Genomic DNA, 15,559 nt, shown 5'->3' with positions numbered 1-15,559 from the left:
TTTTGCATTGCTTTGAATATATCAACGGCTGAAATGACAGGCTCAGTGCTGTATTTGTCCAGGAAAGCTTTGCGTTTATACGATATAGTATTAAGTAGAAAGCCGAATGTCATCGTTTGATGGAAGGATGGCACGAAACACTGACCCTCTACAAACTGTCACAATCTTGACCACACAAGACTGGCTCGCACACTTCTCTTCGCAAAAGGCATCGATATCAAATGTCATTCAGAACTTCTTTATGACAAATAAAAGTGTTTCAAAAAAGTGAAAGGAAAATATAGCTTTCTTTTAATTAATCAATTCTCTAGCAGAATTTTAGAATTCATTAAGTTTTTAGCCAGTTTTTACTTAAACTTCCAGAAATGTCGGCCGAGAACGACGATTAGTCTAGTTGTCAGTCGCGTTGGTAAGGCAACCCTAAAAGTCGCCGATAAATACGACCTCACAATTTCCTAGCATTATGTTTTATCACTCAATTCGTAGCTTGTCGTCAAACAGCTTTTAATAAGTCCAGAAAGTGGCTTAATCGTGTAAAGCATGACAATCTGATAGTGAATACTATAGTTAATAGTACAAAAGTTTATGATGGTTGAAAGTAAGGTGATAGTCATGGTGATTGTTATCAATTGCAAATGGTATTTTATATTTTCATTGTTATCAGCTTTTAGTGGTATGAATGAAACCTGTTTCCTCGACAAATGAAATGCCAAAATTGGACGGAGGATGATAATCCAAATGCATGATGGAAGACGTTGATGATGACAATGACAAAGATGGTGTTCGTGCTGGTCATTGGTAGTGACGATGACATTTCATTCCTTTAATTTGAAAATACGGCAAAGATAATAATAATAGACGATGATGGTGCAGGTGGTGGTGGACGGATGACGATGATGGAGAATGATGTCTTCTGACACCTTGAAATGGTAATGAACGATGAGAAATTTGATATAAAGGACTGCTTGTGACTGAATATGACGATTACGATGGTGGCATCGAAGTTCACTTAAAGTGCTTATAAGTCTTTACACAATATTTTCAGAATTGATTCTTTAATAGTGAATAGTTGATTGTGAAAATAATTCGTCATTTGAATGTCGGGTCTTTGAGATACGAAGGTTTATATTTCCAATATGTTAATGCGGCCTATGACGTAACATAAGGGATCATTTAATATGCAACACTGCACTCGTTTCGGAATACAGTAAAGGCTTATAAGCACTTTAATGACCAATGACGAAGATGGTAATGATGGTAATGATAGTAACGATGCTGTTGATGTCTTAGAACAGTGTTAATAACGATGATGGTACGTGTCAATGATGATGTCGATCATGATTAAGAGCTAGCGAGACGCTATTTTCAGACAGTGTTCAGAACGACAAATGATTCCGAAGCGTCAAATCCTAATAGGTGTTGCCCCAACAAAACAGATGAATACGTTTTTACTTATCCCTATCTGTGCATCGCTTTTCCCCAGGTTATTAATAAAGAAGTGTCTCCATCAAGCTAAGTGTACGATAACCACAGCACATCAGAAGACTATGATTACCTCGAAACTGTCTTAATCAGTTATACAAAAAGCAATTTAGGCAAGAAATCAAGATGAGAACCATGAAAACCACTAAGTTGACGTCAATAATGATAGTAAAAGGATTAACTGGCAGTATTTTTACTTACAAAAATAGATACTATTTTCAGTCCATTACAGTTTTAATTCAATGCTTGCCTGTTTTCAATCTTTCGTCTGACGAAATCGATAATAAAATCGCTGATAGGAATTTAATTTTAATTTAATTTTGTAGTCATTATTATATTTTTTTCATTTCCTCTCTGTTTATCACAAGTAGAATACGATGTTCTAGCTCTGTGCCAAGCATTTTGTACATTGATTTTGGTTAGAAGAACTGATGTATAGAATCTGAGGCTTCGTTTATCTGAACAGCGTCAACGCTTTGAAAACCATGTGCGCGCATTCATATGCGAACCAGAGTTTTACGTAGCGTCGGCTCACGTCACATTTTCACCGCAATTCCACGCATGCTCTGTCAGGTGTTCGTATAAGGGAAGCCATAAAGACCTCGGCATAAAAGGGAAAATTCTTTCACTGATTCTTTGACTTTACTCTTCTGAGCTCGACCTCTGAATGCAACAAAAAAAAAAAAAAAAATGTTTGAGATTGAACGAACGTGATTGAGAGACAGTACGAGAGAGAATAAAGAAAAGCAAATAAGATCATGGGAAGGAGTCCACTCGAAGAGATTGGATTAGTTAAAGAGTACAACATAAAATCAACCTTGGGCGTAATGTTTTCACATTTCAGACCACGTGTCATTCCCTTGAGAATAAGATTCTTTGTTTGAGTTGTATCCATATTCATGTGTCTTCTCATGCGCAACCGAGCGCAATTCTTAATCAAAGAAATGATACTCTAGGGAATGACACGTGGTCTGAAATGGGAAAACATTACGCCCAAGGTAAAGAAGTCTATTCCCGTCCTCCTTACCTTAAAATCGAGCTCGAAAACTGCTGTTTTTGTGCTGGAGTAACCAGCGTTGAAGGGAATCCCTGTACCTCAAGGACGGCCTGACAATAACAAAATGCAGAGCCATTTAGAAGGGCATGTTTCAAGGCTATGGCATGACTAAGGTGAAGGATACGTTTTATCAGGGTGTGGGGCTCTGGCTTTCCTTGAAAGCCAAGCTTGGAATTAGGGTGGGAGTTAGAAGCTTCAGATGCGACAGTCTCCAGCGAAATTTTAAACTTGGTCAGTCAAATTAAGTTGTATTTTGAACGTAAAAAAACGTCATTGAAGATGCTTCATATTTTTTTCGTGTCATGATATGATTCACTAAAGTCAGAAGAATGGGCACGCCTTTGTCTCGAGCGAATAGTCCCCTTCACAGTTCCCTGCGCCATCTTGAAAGGTAGCCGTGCCTTTGCATCGAAGCGAGACGAACGGTGAGCTTGCAATGATAGAGACCTTTTTTTAACACCTTGGACAATTATTCACATGTCTCTGTCATTGCAAGCTCACCGTTCGTCTCGCTTCAATGCAAAGGCACGGCTACCTTTGAAGGGGACTAACTGTGAAGGGGACTATTGCTAAAAGGAATAATCTCTGTCACTCTACCTGCATCCATTTTGAAAGGAGTTCCACGCATCGTTTATTTAGTGTCAGTAAGATTTCTGCTAAGAAGTCAGTACACTGACGAGGTACCCCACCACCAATACCCTAACAATAAACAGCACAAAAAAAAATCCATTTATTTTCTTCAGAAGCTTTTTACTTGTAGGATACAATTTTGGCTACTAAGGAATAAATAGAAAACGCGCGCGCGTGCTGTAAATGGTTTGTGGGTTTGTAGACCACGAGAGAGGTGTTAGGAGAAGCACAAAGCGTAGTGTTTTCTCATAAAGCATGCGCCCCCAACCAATCAGAAGGCGAGATTTATAACAGTAAAGTTAGTCTGTTCCCCTTATACACCGAATCAAAATATGGCGACCTAATTTGAATAACTATCGTTCTGCACTGACAAGCGACTGACTAGCCTTGTGTTGGAGGAAAAAAAGCATTTTCACACGTATGAGAGGCATAGTCAGTGCAGATCAGTTATTCACCATTTTCCATACATCAGTTCACTGGTCAAACACAAAGCGCTCGAGCGAGGTGCCAAGGTACTTTCAAAGGATTATTCAAATTTGAACCTTGCAACCTCGACTGAATGCTTTGTGTTTGACCAGTGAACCGACGTATGGAAAACGGTGAATTCAAATCGGTCGCCGGAATTCGTTGTGATTTAATTCCTTAGCACGACAGTATACTGCCTGGGCTCGGTATGGTTGCTTAAAAAACTCACCGTTATTGCTTGTCCTACTAGATGTTGGCCATATGCATTAAGGATTTGTTTTGTTATTTCTTGGGTTTCATATGTATTTATAAATACTACCTGGGATGGATTGGACAAATCATCATCAATATCATCCTCGTCATGTATCACCACCATCATCCATTACCTAATCATTATCTTCACTTTTACGTCATCATCATTACCTTGACCACTATAATACTTATCATCATCATCATCACCATCATCGCTGTCACATTCATCGTCACGTGATCAACCGGTGATCTTTAATGTCATTATTACTATCAAGATCTACTTACAAGAAAGTTACAAGCAGCTCTGACACAGTGCGAATCAGGGAGAGCGATGGCTGCTAATCCTGTTACGAATCGACACAAAACAGAACGATGAAAAACCGACTTATCAAGGTAAATGGGTGTAACCACACTTACAAACAAACTACATACCACATTGAAATATATGTGTTGCCATCCCATCTCCTCCAAACACTAGTTGTGTGTTTGTTCTTATTGCCTATAATACAATAGAAACACTTAGCACAAGAATGAAAACTATTATTGGGCACCTTGGACGACGAAGTTTATCAGTTTTAAGAGGAGATTTATTTACTTACTCGAGCTGCAAACTGCATGTAGGACTGAAGTATGTCTGGGTGCTCTTGCAGGTCTGGAACAAAGAAGGATGAAGTTTAAAAAGCAGGCATTTAATAAGTTGAAGTAGGAGATAGAGATGGACAACGAGAAGGGGGCAGGGCATGGAGATGGAGACGGGCATGGAGATGGAGACGGGCATGGAGAAGGAGAAGGAGAAGAAGGAGAAGGAGAAGAAGGAGAAGGAGAAGGAGAAGAAGGAGAAGGAGAAGGAGAAGGAGAAGGAGTAGGAGAAGGAGAAGGAGAAGGAGAAGGAGAAGGAGAAGGAGAAGGAGAAGGAGAAGGAGAAGGAGAAGGAGAAGGAGAAGGAGAAGGAGAAGAAGAACAAATGGAAGACAACAGTTGTTGGAAATGTTTCTTACTGGTTTGAAGAAGCTGTAATATTATCGTGGAAAGTCTTTGAAATGTTAATGCTACAGTAGCCATGTGTGGTTCTTCGCCTCCGTACATACCAACAAACTAAAAACAAAATTAAATAAACAATAAAGATGGGAGCGAAACCTAAAAAATACAAGTGGAAAATCATGTATGAGAGACAAACAAGAAATGGAAGAAACGACGGGAAGAGAAAAAGTGGAAATGAGGAAAAGAAAAATAGTACTTACCATAGTTGCTGTATCAAGAAGACAACTTTGTGGTAACATAGAGAAGAATTCGATGATAAGCTGTGCAATTTCTGGCACAAGAGGTCCCATGTGATCCCTTATTGTATCGATGGCTCGCTCAAGACACAGACAAACGTCCTACAAAAAAGTAAGCAAAAGAAAAACTAAACATGAATAAGTGCCAGGGAAAAGGAATACATGGCTTCACATGCACACTCTGAGTTTCAAGGGTATATGTCAGAGCTATGAAGTCACGTGCTTCGTTTGCATTGTGCGTTCATACCTAAGCTTTCCCGCGCTGAATAGGTGGACGCGTCTGCAAATTTCGCGCGCATTTTGCAAAAGTGACGAATGACTGTATAACGTCATATGTATTCTTTGCATTATGAGCGCACTTCTAGGCTATGATTTCTCATACATTATGCATTGTGGGTACATACCTGAGCTACGTCATTGTCGCGAATCCAGGAGTTTAGAGACTTTAATGACGTCATAACTTCTCTTAAAACAGGAGCTGCCTAAAGTAGAACCACAAAAAGGTATCAAAACTCATACTATCCAATCACAATTCGGAAGCCATTTGAGAGCAACACACTCTGCTCACGTGACTCGGCACTGATCATGAGCCAGAAACGTGGGTGGAAAAGAAAAATATCTGGTCCAGGGTTAAAATGCATTTGTACAACTTAGTACCAAGATATATATCAAGTTTTATTCTCGTAGAAAAGACATGGACACCGCATATGATAAAAGTTCAAGCAAGGGTATCTGGAATATTGTTATGGATCTTGAATTCCAGATTCCGAGATCTCAAATTCCTAATATTTCGAGAATCCGGATTCCTTACACAACGCGGTCACTCATTACTCATACGAGATCTTTTCGCAACTGCACACAAGAAAGTTTATGCTTACGGGGTGGCTGTGGTTAGATGCAAGGGAGCCTGGCACTAAACACTTGAACAACACAGCAAAGATCTTCAGAGAGAACTGCAGTCTTGGTTTGAGTTCCTTGGAAGGCTGAATCACACAAACATTACGTTAAAAGGAAATGGCATTATACGTGAGTAGAGTTCATAGTCTAAAAAGATATAAAATGAATGCAATTCAAGAGTCTCAGTAAATTAGACTGGCCGTTCTAGATAACGTATATTATTTGTTTTCTGGTCTAATTTAGACTCTTTCCACAAAGAATTTATTTGAAATTGCATACATTTTATTAAGTCCCTTCCTTTGATTCGATGGTTTTTCTCTGGCAGGCTCTTTAAATTTCAAGTCCATGAGTTAGTTAGCCATGCCCTGACTTAGATCAGCCGAGAGGTTGTTTCAGGGTTCAATCTGTGAGTTAGCCATGCCCTGACTTTGATCAGCCCAGAGGTTGTTTTAGGATATCGATAAAATTTGAAGGTTTGATAAAAGACTCAAGCTAGATAAACGTGTAAAAGAAAGGAAAACTAGCATAAGATACCTGTTGAGTAACTATTTGGGACAACAGTTGTAAGTATGGCCCAACAGCGTTATGCAGCTTCTCCATGACTAGAGAATGTGGTTGAACAGACAACACGTACCCAATGCACTCCATGCAACGTAAACGTTCCCGGTCCTGGATTAAAAAAAATGAAATGAAAAAAACCGTTAGAATCTGTTAAAATCCGCTAGAATATTGTTTCAATTAAGATTAAAAAAAGAAGGGAAAGAGAAGAAAAATTTAATGACATGGTTTATTTGTGCTGCAAGTCAGTACCATACGTTCCCACTCATACGGAAAGAACACACCATGCACGTGCCGTGTCCGATCACATGGTCTAATCTCGCGCGCCAGTGAGATTGGTTTAATATTGACGTCCACAATTCCGCGTCGTGTAGCGTGTGGCTCCCCCACCCCCCCCCCCCCCCCCCCTCTCCACACAAACACACACACACACACACAGTAATATAAATCCAATAGGTTCTTTTTACGGTTGCGATGAACAATTAATATACGTACCTTGATAACAGATCCAGTAAGAGCAGCCTACAGAAAATATATTTTTTTTAGAATAGAATATCTATATCATTCATCAGTCCGCTGATTGAATCTCATGAATCTCATTACCAGCCTTTAGTAAAGCGTAGCTACTGCCCTTCATGCTCAAACATCAATCTACATTCTATAGGGCCCTTGCAGCACGTCGCAATGCAGCTCAATTTGGAGGACATAACAACAGGTTTCCAATTCTCATTAGATTAAAAAATTTTTATTTTGTCCTCCAAATTGAGCAGCTTTGACGTCATATGCAAAGGGTCTATTACGAATTCGCCAGTCAGCTGGTAAAAGTCTCTACACGCGATCTGAAAAGTCGTCTATTGATAGCAAGCTGTACCTGGCAGTGTGATAAAATCTCTTGTAGGATATCTTCCTCAAGATCCTGTACACATTCTTCACATATCCCTCGAAGTGCTTGCGTGGAAGAAGACGCCAAGTGCTCCTGCGTCAGGCCACTTAACAATACAGGCAACACTGACCTGAGTTGGTCTATGTGGCTGTTCAACCATTCGGAATACGACCCTAAAATAAAGGATATCAGTGGAAATCACACACTTGACTCTAGGTACATGTAGTCTGTCAGTCTTGACCACTCTTGTCAGTCTTGGGACAAGACCATGTAATTATACATTTATGTGTTCTTGCTTAAGAGATACTGCTTAACAAAGAAACAGTACTCAAGAGAATGACACGTGGCCTTAAATAAGAAAAAATAACACCGAATCCATTTCAAAAATGTAAAAAAATTAAAGTTACAAATGACAATCCTTACCGACCATGATTAGAGCAGTCTGGGATACTTTAGGGTGAGAAGGTAGCTTCGGAAGCAGTGAGAGAATAGCAGGCAAAAATACTTCTTCCTCTGGTTCGACATTTTCTGATACTGCTTGTACAAGATAAAGGGTGGCTTCTACTGACTGTTGACTGGAAAATAATAATACACTTAGTGCTTTCAAGAGCAGAGAAGGGGTAGATCCAGGTGTGGTGACTTGTCACCCTCCCCCCTCCTTTTGCACCATTAAATAAATCATAACTGAAAAAAACATATTCATGGAACCTAACTGCAATACAAAGATTTTTTCCAAGCATTAGAACGAACAATTGATATCCAACAAGTTCAGCATAATACCTGCCATGTAGGGGAGGATTCGCCAGACAGTAATGTTGAAAGTGTTCCATGTAATTGTTGTAACAGTAGTGGCCCTGTTACACAGTATATGTACATCTGTTAACATAAATCAATACCCATTGTTAAAAGTGGTACTAGGAAGGGAAAGTACAGGTGATGTGCACTGCGCTCTACTGATAATGTAGATTCAATATTATACATAGTGCATATATTTTATTCCAAGAATGAGAAGGACTTTCTAATTTTTTTATTCCCATTTGCATAGTTTTTAGTGGGATATTTCAAAATATATATACTTATTTCAATAAAGTTAGTCACCGAAAAACCTAGAAAGCTGTGATTGCTGAGAATCATAGGGAAATGTTTTATATCCAACAAGTAAAGCTTTTGACACAAACTGCAGCAGTTGAGGATGCTCAAAGGAGGTTAACATGTAACTGGTAGAAGATCTCAAGTCCATGAACAGTTATCAAGCGGTTGAAACATGTAAAATGTATCTACCCATAATCCTTGTCGGTCCCACCTTTGTAGCTTTTCAGGTGGCTAACTTTATTGAAATAAGTGTATAAATATGACTACACACTGAACCTCACTAGAAATGTGTCCTCCTTTTTATAAATAAGTATTTACCATGGTATCTGAGACGTCTTGTCTGTAATATCGAAATTGTTCTTTTTCATCTGAAATCATACAAACAATTGTAAATCTACATAGCATATCTGGATCAAATTCCTTAAATCGCATTAAATGCTCTTTTAAGTTCAGTCTTCTGATCAATCCTTATCTTACCTGAACTATAGCCATTCCATTCACTGTCCGTAGGGTACTGCACTTTTTGTAGGAAAACCTTTTAAGATAAAATCATTACAAAATATTCTTTCAAAGAGGCATTTTGAATTCATAGAATACAGCATTTCATAGCCTAACTTGATTACAAACTTGTTTATTCTGGGATAGGCTCCTTTCAGCTTTAAAATTTTCACAAATTATATAAATGGTAATAAAAGTAAAGAATGCACAACTTTCAAAATACAAACACTCTTGAAATTTCAATGGGATTTGCTGGAAGACATGAATATTTTACATAAAAATCAAGGCTAATTTCTGAACAGAGAATTTTAAACTGCGATTACTTTGACTACCCTCAAGGTCATGATATCAATGTTTGTAAGCTTACCTGACATAATGCATTGAATACTGGTTCATAAGCACTACGTAGTTGCAGTTGTATTGCTGCATCTTGTGAATATATATCATCCTGATGCAAAAAGTATAACATTAGAGAACTGTACGTTATTTACTCTGGTAAATACTGTATCATCAAAAGAGGAAGTCATGGAAGGAAGTGCTACTCAAGGTTTATTAATATGACACTCTAAGCTGTTAATATATTTATACAGAATTCAGGATTAGCAATAATTATGGTTTTGGAAAACTCAAGTCAGGTGTTCCACAAGGAAACATCTTGGTTCCACCAGCAAAGTTATGCAAAGCATTATTAATGCCAGCCCAGGGTTGATTGGCAAAATAGACAAATAAAGTCCTAATCCTGGACTAATAGTAATATGTTCGACTCTGGTTTTCCACAAGGAAACATTTTGGTTCCACACACAAAGTTATGCAAAGCCTTATTGATTACCAGGAACTAATAAGGTTTAATGCATGATTCGTACACTGTAATCATTTGTCCATTTTTCATACCTGTAATGTGTACCAGAAATTCAAAGTCATTTCACTGCATTGTTCATCTACAGGATACCATCCATTTGCATTCGTGCACTCCTGAAAAATTACCAGATTAATATAAAAATAGGCACTTACTCTAAGGATTGGTTGTTGAGAATGCTTCCATTGAGTTTTTGTTGCACGAAGGAGGTTGATAAGCATGAAGGAAGGGTAAGAGTCTTACAAGGAGTAGCTGAGTGCGATTAGTTTCTTGTGGTGATCATAATAGTTACTTACCAAGATTGCTTGTACAATTTCCATGCTGACTAGTTGTCTTTCATTTGATTCAGGAAACAGCAGAAGCTTTGTGTGTGTTTCACCAAGTGATACTAAAATCCTACAAATACCGCACACTACATCCTATTGTATGAAGAAACAAAATACAGTAAGTTTGAATGCCCCGTGAATACTGAGCATAATTGCAAAAACCAAGATTTTATGGTATGCACAATAAATATTTTAATCAATTTTTTTGTATATTATCTTAATCCTGGTTACAATTTTTTTCTCTTATAACTTACCATGTCAGAAGAATCCAAGGAGTTTCTTAATAAAGAGTGAAGTTGTGTCAAGTTTGAAGCAAATTTCCATACAGAATTTGGGTACCTGAAATTACATACAAGAAACTGTAAGATATATTTTCTTCATTCATTTTGTCTATTACTTTAATCTTTTTCTTCTTTCTTTTGTTCTTTCATTTATCCATCCCCAGGGAACACCTGTTTAGAATTTGCAATTTTATACAAGTTTTTTAGATTTAATAGGGTAATCATAGTTGTAATGAAGACGTTTGTGAGATTGGAAACAGATACAAAATCTCCAAATTGAACAAATAAACTGAAGTTTTTTCTTACTTGTGACTGGTAGGATGGCTGATAACATCAACCAACAGATCTACACATGCATCAAATAGTTCAGGCTTGCTGACGGCTTCAAACAACACAGGAAGAAAGACGTTCAGATCTGACAATGAGATTCCAAACTGCACCCAGCTGGTTATGCACCGCAATGCCTGGTAAGATTAAGTACTAGTTTATTATAATAACTGCAAGCATTATTATTAATGATGGACAATGAGGGTGGAGAAAGGGGGTTCACTCCTATCTATAACATTTGATCATCATCACCCTCATCACCATCATCATCATCATCATCATTATATATTTATACAATACATCTAGACCTTCTTTTACATGTAGCTTGGGTGTAATGCTTCCTATTTTAGATTACAGTGTCATTCTCTTGAGAATAAGGTTGTTTGTTGGAGTGGCATCAATATTTGTGTGTCTTCTTATGTGCCACCATTAAACAAAGAAATGATACTCTAGAGAATGACACGTGGTCTGAAATGGGAAAACAGTATATGCGCCAAAGAGGTTTATTAAACTTCCAGTGAAGAATAGTAGAGATTGACGTAGACATGTATCAAAAAACAAGGGCCTGCAAAGCAAACCTGTAGCCCCCCTGCTCCACCCCTTCTGTGGCCCCTGATCAACAGATATACCTGTAATTTGTCTTGTACTGAGGATGATGGGGAAGTCAATTCTGCTTGTGTTATTTGTAGTACTGAAAAATATAGTTTCAAATTTCCTCTAAGCACAAAGGATATATTGGATAAGGTTTAATGCATTTTCTCCAAAAAAAGTTAAGTACTACTGTACAGTATCTTTACCATGAGGTATTGCTTTATTCAATCCGTCTCTTAGTGTCATTCTGTTTGATGCCTTTAGTTCTGCTGTCATAAACTATGCAAAAGAAAAAGTGTTTTTCAACCACTATATCAACAACACTATAGTGTAAACTATATTGATTTTGCAGCAGAATTGTTTTAGGGGTTCTCCTTGCTGCCATTAAACCACTATATATATTCTAGTAGAGAGAATAAGAGAAAAATATCATATTAATATATTATTATATAATATTTTTCTCTTATTCTCTCTACTTCATTATATACACACCGAACGCATAATTTATTACTACTATATATATATTCTAGTAAACGAAAAACAGTTTGGTACATGTACATGTCTAAATACTCGCTATGTACAGTACAATGTATTGTACTAACCTCTTCTGGTAATACTGTTAGAAGTTCAAGCAGTGCATTGTACTTTATACCTTCCTAAATTCAAAAAGAAGATGAGTAAGAATGATAAAGCGTTATTGAGGAATCTATGCCCATAATGTCGGCCAACCAGACATATCCCTTCAATTTCTATTTCTTCAAATCAAGGGAAAAATCTAACAAACTCTCATCAGGTATGTAAATGAACCCTATTAAAAGGAATAACAAGCTGTCTGAAATGGGTGAGCGTTATGCCCAAATCTGGCAAAAACAACTAGTCTGTTCTACTCTGTAGAGCTATAATGGAAACTTAATGGATAGTTATACACATTCTAGATAAAGCCTATCCTATGACTAAGATGTAGAAGTATAGGAGATGTGTTATATGGCCATTCAGTAGAAGCTGTGCACTTGACATACCTGGTTAGGCGTGACTGAATGTAATGTTGCTATGATATCAGAAGTAGCATTTTCCCAGTGATGTGGCATGGTATGTAGAACAAATGCTCCAAGCTGAAATATTAATCATAATCTATAATAATATGTATTTTTATAGCACCATTTCAAGAAGCCTAAGTATGTATGGCACCTTCACAAGAAATATGTGATAAAAAGTAAATAAATAAATCAAAAGTAAAAAAAACAACCACACATAGCCACAAAATTATGCATACAGCAATTTTTTTAATTTTCCCATTTTTCTTTTCCCATTCATTTTTTTTGATAAATAATTAAATGGGAATATAATTTAGCAGTCACATGAGTATATATTTCTTCAACCACTGTATCTGATTAGAATGTAGGACTGTTAAACTACAGTAACAAGTAATTAAAGACTCACATTTTTAAATTTTTCTTTCTGATCTGATTTTGAACCTCACTGCTACCCTATGTGTCCTTTCCATATACTCAACATCACTTCTAATATACTTACTGCAACACATAGCCTTGTTAAGACAATTTTAGGTCCTCCAGAAAAAGCCAGGATTTGTTTAAATATCTCTGACCTCAAAGGTTCATACTGCTCTTCTGGAAGCTCTAGCCTTAGGAAACAATAAGTAAAATGTATAATTAATCAGTAAATATGACCATCAACTGCCTTTTGTTTTCTCTCTTGGTTTACTCTGAAGCTGACTTCAGCTCAGGTTGTTGAAACGTTAGTCACCATCAGCAACAGTCTTTCTCAAGACTATACACTCACCCAGATGATCACACTTTAAAAAAATCAACACCTAGGCTCAAACCATATTATACTTTTATTAGTAAATATGCTACAACACTGTTTTCAGTGATACTTCTTCTTCTGACTCTTGTGTACAGGGCTACTTAGAATATTTTAGCTTATTACATGCTGCGTCAGTAGGACCTCATTAACTTTTTCCACTCATACAGGATACACACGTATGGTAGGATCCCATGCGTACGAACAGATCACATGCGCTAGGTCCATGCACAAAACATGCAGTTGATCCTGTAAAACTTCTGGCCTGTAGTGTAGTTAGAATAGTATTGCAATACATACCAATATCTAGAAATCTTAAAATGTAGCATGGAAGCACCAAAAAACTGAATTTCAGCTGCCTGGAAAAGTATAAAAGTATATCGTATGTAAATATGTGGTTCTTAATAATCAGGCATTATCCAGAGGTTCATGTTTAAGCCTTTGATGACAGATCAAAATGGAACTTAGTAGTTGATTTTTAAAGGGGTACAGGAAGGATAAACATGCAGAAACTGGAGGAAAACCAAGTAAAGCAACTCAACTCACATATTACAGTAGGTTCAGGAATGATAATATTAATTAATCAATCTATAGACTTCATTCAAATATGGTAACACTTCATAGAGCTGTTAAGTGTGACGTAATTTAGAACGAAAAACAACTTCTGGGTTCAAATTAATAATTACTTCTATAGAAATTATTCTGATTTTTTTTCTTCATAGCAGGATTTTATTTTCTCTTTATATACTGTATATCTAATTGTTGAAGGTAGAGAATACATGTAAATCCTGGGAATAAGTACATCTACAGCTGTAGTGGCAAGATTTTAGAGATCTTTTGTGTGATCGCAGGGCTTGAAATATATAGCGGCCGGCCAATGGCAAAATGACAGGCCAAAGTTCAGGTTTGCCAGGCAAAAATGACGATGCATTACCAAATGAATAATAAAATGGCAGGCAAAATTTACTGGAATGACCTCCTTTATCTACTATGGCAGGCTACAAATTTTTTTTCATTTCGAGCCCTGGATTGGACCCACAATTACATCACAGCTTAAAAGCCTTATAGTACTGAAAACCGATAGCCTACTGGTCCTCAAAGCTACAGTATGATGACACTGATGACTGTGGCAGTATGAGAGAATGCATTAGAATCATCATTAACCCTGCTTCCTTAATATGACCTATACAATTTTCTCCAGTTTATGGCACAATACACCCAGCACCCACATCACTACTTAGATAGAAGGTTCTTAAATTCAAATAATCTGGACAGACCTTGTCCTTTGCCATTAATCTCCAGCAAAGCTGCCAAGCTTGTTGGGACTTCTGTGTGTCCAGTAGCCACTGGTGAGCTTGTTGTCTGTTATCTGACGTCTTGTTGTTATACAGAGTGAGCAGAGCCTGAAGTGGTCCAAACAGGAAAAACCAGTTTACAACAAAAATTCAGTGCACGCTAGGGAATTTTTTAATGAACATTAATTCTATGTACACAACTCAGTTTTATAGTTTCGCTCGCGATCGCGTGCAGACCATGTGCTTTTTAATAATACCCGAACTGAACAAGACATGAAAGCTTATGAGACTTATCATATGCATGTTCACCTCAAAACACTAGGATAAGATATTTGAGTAAAAAATTCAATTTGTATTGCTATAACCAAATCAATCTAGAATACGATAATAAATTAACTATTTACAGTGTAAAACACTGGCAAAGAGAAGACAGATTCGCGTACAAAGAGAAAGAGAAAGTCTAGTTACGATTCTGGTTTTCTTCTTTGTTTTGTTCTCTGTCGATCAGTGCTTATTTCTATACGATCAGGAGTCTGAAATGCGTTTCTAAGACCAACCTGCTCACACTGGTAAAGCAAAGTCTGTATATCTTGCTCACTTCTGTCCATCGCTGATGAATCTTCACGTATTTTTCATGATAATCCCTTTCTTGTCGGAATCTCTTAACCCATCCGCCATATTGGATGCGTAAATCTCTTTTGCGCATGTTTTGTGTGTTATCACCTTCAATGTTACTGCGGGCTCTTGATTTGTTTTCTCTCGGTTTTTTGTCGAAAAAATATAATCATATTGAGCTTTTGTCGAAACATGTTTTAAGGAAATACCTTCTATTAAGTCATTTTACTTCTTGATTGGGCCCTAAACTGTTGATAAGTGATCTTATTTACAAGGCAATTTGTTAAGTGACCCTTTCTAGAAGGGAGGGGGGGGGGGGGTTGAAAGAAGCTACATCATACAAAAACAAGAGAATA

At 37.3% G+C, this 15,559-nt stretch overlaps 1 protein-coding gene across 1 annotated transcript; it reads right to left on the bottom strand.

Annotated features, from left to right (window-relative positions):
- Positions 1 to 1,659: 1,659 nt before the first annotated feature.
- On the bottom strand, positions 1,660 to 15,482 carry LOC116300665 (importin-13). Its single transcript, XM_089030495.1, has 31 exons — positions 15,146 to 15,482; positions 14,571 to 14,696; positions 13,594 to 13,652; positions 13,006 to 13,114; positions 12,492 to 12,584; positions 12,075 to 12,128; positions 11,679 to 11,751; positions 11,511 to 11,572; positions 10,861 to 11,018; positions 10,528 to 10,612; positions 10,244 to 10,366; positions 9,983 to 10,063; positions 9,459 to 9,539; positions 9,071 to 9,128; positions 8,912 to 8,961; positions 8,282 to 8,377; positions 7,925 to 8,069; positions 7,490 to 7,674; positions 7,114 to 7,140; positions 6,595 to 6,729; positions 6,042 to 6,146; positions 5,568 to 5,645; positions 5,128 to 5,265; positions 4,885 to 4,981; positions 4,486 to 4,538; positions 4,319 to 4,385; positions 4,172 to 4,230; positions 3,864 to 3,953; positions 3,137 to 3,238; positions 2,510 to 2,589; positions 1,660 to 2,145 (listed from the first exon to the last, which is right to left on the bottom strand). The coding sequence occupies exons 1-31, from the start codon at positions 15,194 to 15,196 to the stop codon at positions 2,052 to 2,054; spliced, it is 2,814 nt and encodes a 937-aa protein (XP_088886621.1). The 5' UTR covers positions 15,197 to 15,482; the 3' UTR covers positions 1,660 to 2,051.
- Between the last annotated feature and the right edge of the window lie 77 nt (positions 15,483 to 15,559).

This window comes from Actinia tenebrosa, unplaced genomic scaffold (genome assembly GCF_029948245.1).
Source record: "Actinia tenebrosa isolate PJP-AT-01 unplaced genomic scaffold, QUT_ActTen_1.0 PGA_scaffold15__27_contigs__length_11533743, whole genome shotgun sequence".
Taxonomy (NCBI): domain Eukaryota; kingdom Metazoa; phylum Cnidaria; class Anthozoa; order Actiniaria; family Actiniidae; genus Actinia; species Actinia tenebrosa.
The sequence above is the reverse complement of the archived record's forward strand: the minus strand, read 5'-3'. Positions and strand labels throughout refer to the sequence as shown.

What these genes read in the sequence shown, in the direction of transcription:
- LOC116300665 (XM_089030495.1), bottom strand. Translation starts at nt 15,196, where the DNA reads ATGGACAGAAGTGAGCAAGATATACAGACTTTGCTTTACCAGTGTGAG. An exon ending in ATTCAGTCACGCCTAACCAG is followed by an intron (nt 12,129 to 12,491) that starts GTATGTCAAGTG and finishes TTTTGAATTTAG; the next exon opens with GAAGGTATAAAGTACAATGC. An exon ending in AAGACGTCTCAGATACCATG is followed by an intron (nt 8,378 to 8,911) that starts GTAAATACTTAT and finishes TTATGTTAACAG; the next exon opens with ATGTACATATACTGTGTAAC.